Below are 14,680 nucleotides of genomic sequence, written 5' to 3' on the forward strand. Positions count from 1 at the left end.
ATTGCACTGCTGCTGATTTAGACAATTGGCTGATTTAGATAATTGCCTGAATGTGTAGGTGTACTGTGTAGTTGTTTTAATAAAGGGCTCGATGAGTGTAGATAACATCAGTTAACTGTAATATTTCATCCAAAAACAGTCAGAAACAGCATGATTGACGGATGAAACAGCATGAAATCTGAAAGGGTGGAAATGCTTATTTTCCTGTCTTTTTTGGACAATTGGTTCTAGGTGATTACATCATATATCATAATATTTTTAGCCCAGTTTATTAGGTTTCTGGGCAATAAAAACATGAGACTTGGCAAGTAGACTGGAGTTTTTACTTGTTCTGTGGGCTAGTAAATGAATCATGAATTTACGGTTTGTTCTTTCCTAAATTTATGGTTATGGAGATGATTATAGGAGATTAGGAGTTTATTTGATACATTGCTTCATCTTATGGCGAGCCACGTATTTCCTAGCTTAAAAACCCTTATCTTAGTTTTCTGTTTTTGCATTCAAGTAGAAACGTTCAAGGGAAGCAATTTTATCAGCTACTCTCTTTGTGCGTGTCCTCTAACGTCTTTTCTAATAACTGCAGATAACTCCAGAATATTTATCTAACAGAAATAGTTCTTTTTAAACAATGAAACAATTTCCTCTCAAAACATTATGCTAGATTCTGACTAATCCTAATACAAATCCTCACATGTTAGCAAGGTGCTGCTTATTCTCCAGGGCTGTAAAAGTTCTGGAAGTACTTTGTGGATGCGCTGCTCTAAATCCCTGCTAGGAGAGTGTTTTGGAGCTTCTGTATTCTCAGTCATGCGCGCCATGTGGCAGGAAAGCCGAGTGCGGATCATGTAAATGCAGAGGCAGGCGAGGCACAGCCCGCTGTAATTCTCCAGCCTTATGCCTGGAGAGCCGTGGCAGATTAGAGCGGACTCTGGCAACCAGAGCCGCATGGCCACTCCAGGGCTCTCCCCCACGTCTCACATCCACTGTCTCAGCAGCCAGTGCGTCTCTGCAGGGGACCGCTTTCTGCCAGCGTCGTGAGAGCGAGTGAAGCATTACCGAAACCTTCGTCTTCTGTTGTGGACTCCCAGTGCACAGGCTTTAACCGAACCTCCTCGAGAGATATCACCTCTAATAATGCGACTGCTTCTTAAAAGGCAAGGACAGGCGCTAATCCTGAACTGTCCTCCACACACACAAGCACACACAGAGGATCAATAACTACGTGCTACAATGCGCCACGGCTCATGTGTCATCACGCCTCAGATCAGACTAGGCAGTAAATGAGCTTGACACACTGAGACTGTGATGCTGAGGTGCTGATTGATGCCTGTCACATCTCGCCTGAGACTGTGGAGACGGGCGAGGGGGTGGGGGGCTTGTACTCACTTCCACTTCCACAGCAAAAATGCTGTGCAGAATTCTTGATGGTGGAAGGGTGCCATAATTTGTTCTTCTTGATCCTTTAATATTATTTTGTTGCTGTTGTTCAGACTCGATAAGCCTGTAGTAGACCGCCATGCTGTCGTTACCCAGAAAACAGTGCTGCAAATGTCATTACCCTGCTTGATTCCCAAGCTCTCCAGGCACTTAGTCTCTCTGTAGACCCTTTGAATTTGCCATAATGATGCGGTGTCAAAAGGGGAAGATGCTGTCATTCAGTCAATAGATGAAGTGATGACAGCAGTATTGTGTCTCTGATGTTGTAGCTAGGTTTAAACTGAGCACCGTTTTAGGATTGGGAAAAATTTGTTCCAAGGTTCTACACAAAGCTGCTGGATATTGGGGTTTTCACTTTTTTTAAGCGCTAACATTGTGAATTGTGACTTCTTGCAGAAAATACTTCAACTGCTACCAGAGAAAATCAACAGTCGATGGCAGTTCCACAGTATAGGTAGGTGCCATAAAAATGCCTTTTCACTCTGAAGCAGCTAACTGATCCTTGTTGTGCTATACTACATTTGTTTAAAAAAAAAGCTCAGCAGGAAACCTTGCAAAAGTATTTCTATATGTGAAATACTGTTATAAATACACCAAGAATATAAGATCCTGTTGTCACTTACATGGTAGCAGCTACAGTATGAACTGTTACTCCCTTTACCAGACTCTTCTCTCTCTCTCTCTCTCTCTCTCTCTCTCTCTCTCTCTCTCTCTCTCTCTCTCCTTAACAAGATGACAAAAAAAAATGGCTAGAGGTTATCCAACAACTGCTCTGTCCTGAAGACTTTCCTATGTTGAAAAACATAAATTTAGCAGAACTGAATCAGAGTCAAAATTGCATTGGTGCTGAAACAAATCAGATGCAGTGTATTAATCATTACTTGTATAACTGTAGTATTTTGTATTGTACAGATGCATTTAAAATTTTTTTAGAATATCGTGGAAATTTTTTCCGTAATTCCAAAAAGTGGAACTTTCATATATTCTAGATTCATTACATATGAAGTGAAAGATTTCAAGCCTTTTTTTTTTTTTTTTTTTTAAATCTTGATAATTACGGCTTACAGCTCATGGAAATAAAAAAAAAATCCAGTGTCTCAAAATATTAGAATAAATAATTTATAATATAGAAATGTCGAACTGAGAAGAGCTCTAATCAGCTAATTAACTCAACACATCTGCAAAGGTTTGAAATATTTTACTTTATGTGTAATGAATCTAGAATATATGAAATTTACACTTTTTGAATTAAATTACGGGGGGGGTTATATAATATCCACGATATAAATTTTTTTTGATGCACCTGTATACTATGCATCAAGATGAGCATAATATCATCTGAAAGAGGGAGATTCGCACCCTTAGTAGAAATGTAAGAGCATACTACTGGCAGAAAAACTTCACAGAAAACAGATTTTTCATCATTTTGGCTGTTTTCTGGAATTCCATAACAGCGACATCTGACTGGTTTACTGCCAACGTTTTTGAATTAACGAAGTAAATAAAGTATTCATTGTATTATTACTAATAGTATGCCATCATTAGTTTCACATCTTAGTGTTTCTTCCGATTGAATAATCAGCTGTAGATCTGAGATGTTGAGGAACATTATTATGTGTGTAATCGGGCTTAAGCCTAACACTTGGTTTGTGAGAGCAAATAATTAACCGGTGTACAAGAGAGGTGAGTAAATGAGAAATGCAAATGAGAAGCATGGATTGAAATGCAGATAGCTGATTGAATTATGCGTCACTTGGTTTCAGTTTCTCTAGCAGGAGGCAAGAAGCTCAATTAGAGTCCTCCTCTCCGTGTCAGTGTCTCTGTTAAAGCACTTAGGCGGGGACTGATGCAGTCGCTTGCCCTGTGGGCTTAGTGTAGCTCATTTCAGTGATGATCCTCCTATAGACCCTTTTCACAATGACGTCCAAAAACATCCGCCTTTCAGCAAAGCAGTGTATACGTTTATCCATGGTGGTGCAACTAACATTCCACTTTTGACAACAAAGCAGTTTTTTGCTGCTAAAATGAAAAATTCTGTAGCAAACTTATATAAACTTCACCAGTGCATATATGCATCACATCTTATGAGATGAAGGCGAAGCAGTGTGTGCTCGGCTGTCTACCTGCGGCAAAAGCACAAGCACCAATTAACGCCTTAGCGCTTTTAAAGCAAAATAATAATAATGAAAAACACTCACATTTTGTTGAGATTAAGCAAAATCCCGGTGTAGCTCCTATCTCAGTGTCACCATCAGGATGTCATTCACTATATGTTCGATGGTGACCGTGAGCCGGACCGCAGCTCTTCGGCCGTGGCCTCTGTGTTTCCTGGGTGAAGTGTCCGGCTCGGTGCCGGACACTTCACCAAATATAGGAGCTGCACTGGGATTTTGCTCGATTGCAACAAAAAGTGAGTGTGTTTCATTATGATTTATTTCTTTCTTTATTTATTTTTTGCTTTAAACCTGCTAAGATCCTAAGATAAGCTAAGGTAATATGTTACTGACTTTTATCCAACAATATGCAATCTATAGCTAACAATATAGCTACAATCATAAGAATAAGCACTTAAAGACTTTCTGTTTGCAGAAGAGAAAGCTAATAACTGCTGTTATCCAAACTCAATACAAAAACGCTAAGCTTCATAATTAAACAGGTACTGCTCAATGACGAATTTGTATCCTTTATCAATTTAGAACATATCGTAAGTGAAAATTACAGCTCTGTACATCATCTAGACATATTTCTGGCAGATGTAGAAGGGACTGGGTAAACTCCATAGTTCCACTATGCTGGGGGATGTAACTATGCACTGCTTTGAGTCAGAAAGGAAGGTGCGTGACGCCTTCTGTAAAGGGTCTATTAGATTCACACAAACCCACTGATGGGTGAAGCACTTCCTTAAACCTGCTGTCCTTATATTACCTCTGCATGGTATGTGTTACAGGACCATATTAGGATACAGATGGTTTAGAGAGAGATAGAAATATGATGGATGAAACTAATAGGTCTTTTCAAATAAACAGTTTTAAAAGACTGGAAAACATAGTGTTAATCGTTTTTTCATAAGCATAATGTTTGGAATAGTGCTGAATATTGTCCACCTCATCAACAGTGCAGGGAAAGAATGCTTACCACTGTGCTGCTTTCTCCTTCATTGTAATTCACATATCTCTTCTTTTGAGGTTTCAGTGCCTCTGTGTTTCTTATTACATTTTGATTCAGTAACATATCTATGACTATTCATATTTCTAGGCTTGGAATTGATTTTAATGAATAGTGAGTAGTTTCCCCTATAGGACAGTGAGTTGTCACATTAGCATCTCATTGCATTGCAACATTCATCTGATTGGTGTGAAAATTGCAGATTTTTGTGACAAATTTATCAGTAAACATGTTTTTATTACACGTTTGAATTTATTCTGCAGTAACTACAGAACTTTTTTTTTAAATATAATTTCAGGTTCTATTCTCAAGAAACTTTTACACACTGCCAACTCTTTCAAGGTGAGATGACCTGTAATTATAATATTGACGTGCTTACAGATATAAATCACATGTGTCTTGCATATGAACGCTCACTGAGCACTTTATTAGGAACACCTGTATACCTACTCATTCATGCATTTATCTGATCATATGGCAGCACTGCAGTGCATAAAATCATGCAGATACAGTCCAGCAGCTTCGGGTAGTATTCACATCAACCATCACAGTGTGGGGAAAAAATTTAATCTCTGTGATTTTGACTGTGGCATGATTGTTGGTGCCAGTTTGAGTATTTCTATAACTGCTGACCTTCTGGTATTTTCACACACAACAGTCTATAGAGTTTACTCAGAATGCTGCAATAATGCTGCAACATTCAGTGCGCAACAGTTCTGTGGATGGAAACGCCTGGTTGATGAGAGAGGTCAACGGAGAATGGCCAGACTGGTTCGAGCTGACGGAAAGTCTGCAGTAACTCAGATAACCACTCTGTTCAATTGTGCTTAGCATCTCAGAATGCACAACACATTGAACCTTGAGATGGATGGGATACCACAGCAGAAGACCACATCAGGTTCCACTTCTATCAGCCAAGATCAGAAAGCTGAGGCTGCAGTGGGTACAGGCTCACCAAAACTGGACAGATGAAGACTGGAAAAACGTAGCCTGGTCTGATGAATCTCGATTTCTGATGAGGCACACAGATGGTGGGGTCAGAACTTGGCACTGACAGCAACCAGCAACTTTATGTCAACAGTCCAGGCTGGTGGAGGTGGTTTAATGGTGTGGGGAATGTATCGTATCAACATGGACCTGAATCTCAAAATAATGTTTCCAACATCTTGTGGAATCCACACGCCATGAAGAACTGAGTCTGCTTTGAGAGCAAAGGGAGGCCCTACCCAGCATAAGTATAGTATAGTGTTACTAATAAAGTGATCAGTGAAGGTATTGTAGTATCTCACTAGATATACTGCTTATTGGGGTGTGTGTGTGTGTGTTTATGCAGATCCGCTGTGAGGGCATGCGTCTGTTCCTGCTGTGGCTACAGGCTCTGCAGACAAACTGCGCTGAAGAACAATTGCTCATCTTTGCTTGCCTGGTGCCCGGTTTCCCCGCAGTGCCCTCTTCCAGAGGTCCCTGCACACTAGACACCATCATCTACAGCCCCTTTTCCAATCCCCCTGATGGTGAGAGTACATACACGTTCTCAGTTGCCTGGTCCACATGAGCTATCTTCTCTGCTGCATGTGGTGATAATGACGTCCGGTGCATTATTTCAGCTGCCACGTTTACACAGTTCTCCATTTTGCCCCAGAAATTGTAACTAGGATAAGCACTGTGGAAGTGGGATGAACTAATGATAATAATACACATAATAATATATTATCACACATAATGATATAATGATCACACAGCAAAAAATCTCCATCCCATTGTCTAGTTTGCAAAATTTGCCGTTGCTGGACTTCATTGTACATATTGTTATTAATCCCTATGACCTTGTTACTTTGAACGTTGTTTTTCATTTTCCTTAAATAATAGTATTTATGCACAAAAGCACAATGATGTAATCAAATGTCACCTGGGAAAATGTAAAGGAACAAGAAGAAAGCCAGACCAAGACACTGAAAGGAATGACATCTCAAATTTAAATTACTTTGTGACCTTGAACTATCTGAATACCTGAAAATATTTAACGGCATGTTTTTGCTGTTGTGACCAGAAATCTGAATAGACTTCATAGTTGAAAGGACTGAATGGGGGGAAAAACTCCAATTTCCATTCAAGTATACTTTCCTTTATGTTCAAATGACTACCTCAATAAGTGACAGATTAATAATAAACTTAAAAATATGAAGAAATGAAAGTAGTCTGAACTCTGCTGAAATAGTCTGAACTCTGTTGAAACTTTTTGTATTTGACTTGCATGCTGTCTCTGGACAAATGCTGTTTTATCCTAGACAAACCTCGGTCCATGCATTTTAAACAAGCTATTTCAAAGCTCTGAAAATTCAATTTCAAGCTTTTCATGACCACGGATCTTTGGCTCTTAGGTTCCTAATTATTTATTCATTTTGTTTATATTTTTGTGGTGGTGCAGCCAAGATCGTACCCGAGGAGATTACCCCTCTCGTGCCTGCTGTTCCTGGGGAGAAGGCTGTAGATGACCAGACTTGCTACATTCTTCAAACTGTACTGAAGTTCATGGTGGTTCAGGTGAGAAGACAGGCATACCACAAAGCTCTTTGTAAACATTTTCTGAAGTCTTGAAGCTGTTGAATACTTGGTGTATTGAGACCTGCTTCTTTGTTGAAATGTCTGATTTTGGAGTTATTCTGAGAAATCCCATTAGTGTCTACAGTGTGTCAGTGAATCCATTAAAAAGTGTTTGTGTCTTCAGAATTGTACATTACAAATTTCCAGCCAGGTTCATTACATTACATAGAATGTTTTTTGTTTTTTCGCAAGAATGGTTTCTCTTGTTGGATGCTTGTTATTTCGGCCAGGCGTTTGCTTATCAGTGATTTGAATGTCTGTTCATAGGCATCCAGCCTGGAATGGCACAAGAAAGACAGACAGGACTCGGCCTTCAGGTTTCTCTTTGCCCTCTTTAAGAAGTACTACCTGCCACACCTCTTTCCTTCATTCACCAAGCTCACCAACCTCTATAAGCCATTGTTAGGTAAGTCTTCACTTTAAATTCTTCAAAGACAGTATTAACCCTAAAGGATTTCATAGGAGTAGAGCAGAGTACATTTACATATAGTAAATACCGCCAAGGTATCCTCAGAATCAAAACCAGCAGTGATCAATCTTACTCTTTGGTCTAATTTACACAAGAAACTCCTGTATGCATGTACACTTTAGGAAGAGTGTCAAATTGCAGAATGAGATGTTTAACTATTTTCTAACTGATAAAGACACACTCAGAGCATTATACAGGGTTAAACAGAACACCATGCCTTGCTCAGAGATAGTTACCTTTCTATTAGCTTTGATAAAGTATTCCCTTATATGATAAATGCTGATCTGGCACATGAACAGATTTACTACTGAGTACATCAGACCCCCTGCTTGAATGTGTCCTTTTTTTTATTGAACATTAATCTCTCATTAGTTGTTAATTTCCGGAACAAATATCAGACGCAGAATGCTTTTTTGTTTATTTATCTGTTATTTCTGTTTTTAATGTTGGTGTTTGACGCGATCGTCTGATTTTTCCTTTCTGACATCATGTCCTGTCTGTCCTCGCTCGCTCCCTCCCTTCCTCTCTCTCTCTCTCTCTCTCTCTCTCAGACCTTCCCCACCACCGACCGAAACCACTATATGTGCCGGTGTCACGCAACAACGAGAGCACGTTCTGCACGCGCGATCAGTACTTAGCCCCTCGCGTAGCCTTCATCACCTGGCTGGTCAACTTCTTCCTGGAGAAGAAATATGTGAGCTCAGCTACAACCAGCACTAAGAACGGAGGGGAAGTTCTTCCCAAGATCATCCAGGTAGGAGCTGGAAGGTCAAAAAGGTTCTCACATTCTAGCAGCTATCAATAAAATATCTTTTCAGAGAAAAACCTCTCTATGGCTGCCCAAAGCTCTTTAAACATGAGGAAATCCAACTAGCCTGTTAGCTATGTTGTTTGTCAGAAAGCTGAGCTTATAGCCAGCTCGAGTGTATTTTGTTTTGGGGATATGGTTTTAGATTGCACACTGAAGAAAGGGTCTGTATTTGTTTGAATTTTGATGCTTATATTTTTAAAATCAGGGAATTTCAGTCAGCATTGCAGCCTCAAATCTATATTTAATTACTTAATACAAGTTTAGCTGTATTGAAACCAAGGTTCTATCATATGATTTAATTTGAAAATATAAAGCCCTCTATTTATCTACTTTTTTTTTATTTGATGAAAGGATAAAGATAATTTAGGAGTAGCTGTCTTCCTTTAGTAAAATGCAGTAAAGGGTACCCATTTAACCTGTGCGTGTGTGTGTGTGTGTTTATTCCAGACTGTAACTGCAGGCAGTAGCAGTCAGGAGAAGAGTAGTGAGTCGGAGCCCAACGGGCTGGCGGAGCAGGAGAAAAACCACTCGAACAGCAGCACACTGTCTGACCGCAGAGGCAGCAACTCCAGTTTGTGTAGCATTGAAGAGGAGCACCGGTCTGTTTATGACATGGTGCAATGCATTCTGCTCTCTACACGAGACAACGTCAACTTTGTCAACGAGGTCTTCCACCAGGTTAGAATACTGACCCGCGAATAGCTGAGATCTCTGTAAAGTGCAGCGTTTGCTCAGTTAGCATATGTTCTATGTTACCATGCTGCCACCTTGTGGTCATGTTGCTTTAATATATTTTGTGCTGTTAAATAACATTGCCGTTATTTATTTGTGGCTTTGCAGTAAGTTTACAACATATCCATGAGAAAGATTTTTAGCTTTATCTTGACAATAAAGCAATCTATTTTTGACTTGACTAATGCAAACTAGAGATGCACCGATACTAAATTTCTCAGCCGATACGATAACCAATTATTCAGAGTGATATCGGCCGATACCGACAGTTCTGCCTTTTATGCCTTCTTTTAAATTAATATTAATTCCACAATTCTGAAGGAAATGCAAATAAAAACTTTATTCTCTCCATTTCAACAAGTTGTTTCACAGTAACTGGTCTCATAAACAGAAAACACATTACTCACATTAACATTAACACATGAACTAAATTCTGAAGATTAAAGTAAGATTTCTTAACTTATTGAATGTTATTAATTCATATTAACCGAATTAATTGACTGAATTGTAAAAAACCTCCTGTTAGTGTCACATTCACTCACCACAAACAAAAGCATTTCTACTTCATCATTGACATCAAACTGCTAATATATAATATAAACTTTTTTATATATATATTAACATTAACTGGATATGAAATATACTACTCTACAAATATATTTTTCTGTGCAGTGTATATACTTTTGTCAACTCATCTTCATTTAAATCTTTCAGCAGGGTACTGGGGCTTTAATTCAGCTCGAGCAGCGTGGCAAAAAAATATATTTTACTCGATGCTGAAACTCCCGCTTCACTGCTGCAGCGTCGTGTAAAATTTTAGCAGTGCAGAGATCACAGCGTTTAGAAACTGCAGTTTTGTCGTAATTCCACACTAGACATCATCTTTACACACAGCACGAAATCTGTGTTTTCCCGCCCTCTGTTGATTGACAGGATATAATCGGTCTTGATTATCGGATGTTTCCAAACATTGCGTGAAAAATATATCTTTATCGGCCGATACATTGGTGCATCTCTAATGAAAACGGTATCTGTTTTGATGATGTTAGTCTAAGATTCAACTTTCCCTTTGTGCCCATATTTTGCTTTTTTGGAAGTGTTTTCAAACCGCCTTAAACGGCTTTTAACAGACTTTGTTTTGTGATGTTAATATGTTAAACATTTAGTTATTTTTAGATATTTAATACTAATGTTGTTTCACCTCTCAGGCCTTCCTGTTGCCATCCTGTGAGGCATCGGCCACCCGTAAAGTTATAAAAGTGTACAGGAAATGGATTCTGCAGGAAAAGCCCACCTTCATGACCGAGCCTGAAAAGACCGCTCATGATGAGGAGACAGAGGAGGCACAGCAACCCGTTGAGATTGACACTGCACACCACTCAGAGGTGCTGTACACATTTACACACACCTTGGCATGTAAATGTTTGAAAAACAAAGATAGTTTCATAGTGGTGTATACCTGGTTCATCTTATCATCTGATTACCGATACCTTGAACATCATACTGGGAGAATGGGAATTCCTACCTGAAATTTCATTTAAAATTTTTATGAAGGGGAACAATACAAAATGACCTCTGAATTTTAAATATGAAAGGAAGGAGATTCAGCTGGACCGGCTGGTATAAATATGCTAGCAGGGCAAGGGCCTGGCTAAAATTTTGCCATTTTTGTTTTATTTGTTGTTAATAGCTAAAAAAAAAAATTATGGAACCAAGAACAGCAGCACCACCAGCAGTTGTAAGTTTAGGGAACGAAAAGACACACACATACAGATTGGTATGACATGAAGGCTGGGTCTGATTTCTTTCTAGCATTATCATTGACATCATCGCTGACAGTCGTCAAGTGATTACACTTGATGAAACCCTCCTAGGTTTTGTGTGCATTTGGGGTAATTTATTTGAGCCTACTTTACTATCACATCAATAACACTGTCACATAACGATAAGGGGAATAATAAACATGAATGAAGGGGATTACCGTCTTGATCACAAACTTTTCAAAATCCTTTTGGAGGAGAAACTAGAAGTAAATAGACTAACCAAAAATTGTCCAAATATACAAATTACACAAAGAGACAACAGACAGGAGAGATTACAACATTAAAACCTTGGGGGGGAAAATCAAGTGCTATCCTGTACTATAAACCTCAACTATAATGTTTTCATAATAGTAATGAAAAGTTATTAGTTATTGAGTAGAATTTTTCCCCCCTCCCATCCCAGTCGTCACTGTAAATATTGTTTCTAATTGAGATGAAGATATCTAAACTGTTAAGATAAATAGTAAGGTTGTGTTGCCATAAAAGAAATGAAAAGCATGGTTTGCTGGTAAAGGAATAAAGGCGGGTAAGTTCAGTCTGTATGTTTAGCCGTACATAAGGGAAGCTGTTGTGTATCTGTTTTTAGGAGATCCTTGGGCACAAGAGGTCATCCAGCTGGGGGCGAACATACTCCTTCAGCAGTGCCATCAGCCGAGGCTGTCTGACTGAGGAACAGAACCATGATGTGAAAGCTGGCATTCAGCCTACCCTACAGGTCCACACATGCACACACCCTATTTCTAAAGAAATAGATTATATTTAGTTATACTCCACTTAGCCATCCGGGAAGAAGGAAATTTATTCTCTTTTGTACATGACTTATTCACACCTATGCACACATACAGTCATGTGAAAAAATAAGTACACCCCATGATTTTTATATTTGGACTAGCAAACAGTACCTATTAAGAGTTGATGCACTCTATCAAATGACATATAAAGTTGACATTTTATAGTCAGTTTCACAATTTAAATTAACAAAAAACCACATCAGTCACATGGATAAAGTAAGTACACCCCTACATTTATCACACGTTCAAATCCATAAAATTAGAACCAGGTGTTCAAGTTTGGGTGCCAGTGATTAGAATCTGCTTAGAGAGTGCAGGTGGAACCTGTTATATATGTATATGTATCTGTAAACCCCTCTCATATGTAGTGTCTGGTGTTCCCTTTGCTACTGGGGTGTTGTAATCATGCCAGGATCTAAAGAATTTTATAAGGCCTTCAGAAAAAAAGGTTGTGGATGCCTATGAATCTGGGGATTTAAAAAGATCTCCAAATTATTTTGAATACATAATTCCACTGTAAGGAAAGGGATTTAAAAAGATCTTCAAATTATTTTAAATACATCATTCCACCATAAGGAAAATCATCTACAAGTGGTGCAGATTTCAAACCACTGCCAATTTCCCCAGGAGTGGACGTCCCAGTAAATTCAGCCCAAGAGCAGACCGTCTGATGCAAAAAAAAAAACAAAAAAAAGTCTCCAAGAACCCCAAAATTTCATCACAGAATCTGTTGGCAAGTCCTGCAACTGTTGGTGTCAATGTGCATGCTTCTACAATCAGAAAGAGATTGCACAAATTTAACCTGCATGGGAGGCATGTCAGGAAAAAGCTTTTGCTGTCTAAAAAGAACATTAGATTACAGTTTGCCAATGAGAATAATGGAATAATATGCTCTGGAGAGACGAATCAAAGATAGAGTTGTTTGGCCACAGAAACAGCAGACATGTTTGGCGCAGACCAAAGACAGCTTTTCAGGAGAAGCACCTCATACCAACTGTGAAGCACGGTGGCAGAAACGTTATGGTTTGGGGTTGCTTCACTGCTTCAGAGACTGGACTGCTTGCGTTTATTGATTCAACTATGAATTCTGCATCATATCAAAGAGTGATCAAAGATAATGTGAGGCCATCTGTCCGAAAGTTGAAGTTAAACCGAAAGTGGACCTTTCAACAGGATGATGATCTTAAGCACACTAGCAAATCCATCAGTGAATGGCTCAGAATGAAGAACTGGATGGTCATAGAATGGCTTAGTAAAAGCCTGGATTTGAATCACTTTGTGGTGGGATTTGAAACAGGCAGTACATGAAAACCCTCAGACATCTTGCAACTGAAAGAATATTGCATGGAAGAGTTGTCAGAAATTCCTACAAGCCGATGTCAAAGACCGGTGGACAATTATGCAAAAAGTCTACATGAAGTTATTTCTGCTAGAGGTGGGCAATACTAGCATCTGAGGCCAAGAGTGTACTTACTTTTTCCACAGAAGAATAAGACGTCTATTGACATTTCTGTTGAATAATGATTGAAAAAGCTAATTTTCCTTCTGGTTTATGTTATTAATAGACACTGTTTCAAAGATGATTAAATGTTTGCTTGTCCAAAAATGTCAAAAAAGCCAACAATTTCCATTGGGTGTACTTATTTTTTCACATGACTGTATGTGTGATATTCTTAAAGAAATGTATTTGGCCTTACAGTAAAATGTTCTGCAGTGGTTTTGCCGTTACTACATCTATCATGAATGGTGACCATTATCTGTTACCAGTATCTAATGTTTATAGTTATTTACAGGTCTTTCTGACAAACTCTTCTAACGTGTTCCTGTTGGAGCCTTGTCATGATGTGCCCAAACTGCTTGAGAACCAAGTGGAGGTGTGCAGGGCCGTGCTCAGTATCTACCGCCACATGATTATGGAGCACAACATGAACCGACAGACCTGGTACAGCTTCATCTATTACACACACACACACACACAAACACACACATACGCACATAAAAATGTTCAGCTCTGCAACACAGCTATATATAATTGATGTATAAATTATACAAAACAAAGATAGTATTTGGCATGGTTAATAATTAGTAATCGTGTGAGATTATTTGTCGCAGTTGGGCAGGGAATAAATAACACAATGTCTTGGCCATTTGTCACAACGTTTATGCCAAAACCATGATAGTACTAGTGTAGTTACAGTTGTTACATTGTTATCATTATGTACATTTTGTGCTCCTGAACTCTGCTGAGGTGGAAAGCATCATATTTAAATGCGTATTCACATTCTGACATTCTGAATGTGCTTTTTAGGGAACAGATGCTGCAGGTACTGCTGAGAATCACTGAAGCAGTCATGAAGAGGTCACAGGATGAACAAAGAAAAGATATTTTTGCCCAGAGCCTGGCTAGTGTCCTCTTCAGAGTGAGTCAGGACTCCCTCACACTGCTACAGACTGTAGTTTACTAATTACAGGACATTTAAATTGGATGTCTGCACTGTTGATCATACGGTTTCTTATTTTGCTGTGGTCTGACCTGTAACACGCCCTTTTTTTGCTTTAGACCATCATTGTGGCTTGGGTGCGGGCCAATCTCTGCGTGTTCATCTCTCGTGAGCTGTGGGACGACCTGCTGGCAGTGTTGTCCTCTCTCAGCTACTGGGAGGAGCTGGTGATCGAGTGGGCCAGCATCATGGACTCCCTGACCATCGTGCTGGCCCGCTGCGTCTATGGCCTGGACCTCAACAACCTGCCACTCGACAAGCTCTCTGAGCAGAAAGAAAAGAAACAGCGGGGCCGAGGTTTGTGTATGTTTATTTGCGTATTCGTGGTTTTGCTCACAGCGCTTAAA

General features: G+C 39.3%; 1 protein-coding gene across 5 annotated transcripts in view; it reads left to right on the forward strand.

Annotated features, from left to right (window-relative positions):
* ralgapa2 (Ral GTPase activating protein catalytic subunit alpha 2) overlaps positions 1–14,680 on the forward strand; it is a 128,570-nt gene that overhangs the window by 50,774 nt on the left and 63,116 nt on the right. For all 5 annotated transcript variants that reach the window (XM_017476062.3, XM_053682928.1, XM_053682930.1 and 2 more), the window contains exons 4-15: positions 1,834–1,891; positions 4,901–4,944; positions 5,936–6,116; positions 7,031–7,146; positions 7,474–7,612; positions 8,227–8,429; positions 8,934–9,164; positions 10,427–10,603; positions 11,628–11,756; positions 13,626–13,774; positions 14,141–14,252; positions 14,393–14,630. In XM_017476062.3, the coding sequence (XP_017331551.1) occupies positions 1,834–1,891; positions 4,901–4,944; positions 5,936–6,116; positions 7,031–7,146; positions 7,474–7,612; positions 8,227–8,429; positions 8,934–9,164; positions 10,427–10,603; positions 11,628–11,756; positions 13,626–13,774; positions 14,141–14,252; positions 14,393–14,630 (1,777 nt within the window). The remainder of the gene's footprint in view (positions 1–1,833; positions 1,892–4,900; positions 4,945–5,935; positions 6,117–7,030; positions 7,147–7,473; positions 7,613–8,226; positions 8,430–8,933; positions 9,165–10,426; positions 10,604–11,627; positions 11,757–13,625; positions 13,775–14,140; positions 14,253–14,392; positions 14,631–14,680) is intronic.

The sequence above is a fragment of the Ictalurus punctatus genome, chromosome 9 (assembly GCF_001660625.3).
Source record: "Ictalurus punctatus breed USDA103 chromosome 9, Coco_2.0, whole genome shotgun sequence".
Classification (NCBI taxonomy): Eukaryota; Metazoa; Chordata; class Actinopteri; order Siluriformes; family Ictaluridae; genus Ictalurus; species Ictalurus punctatus.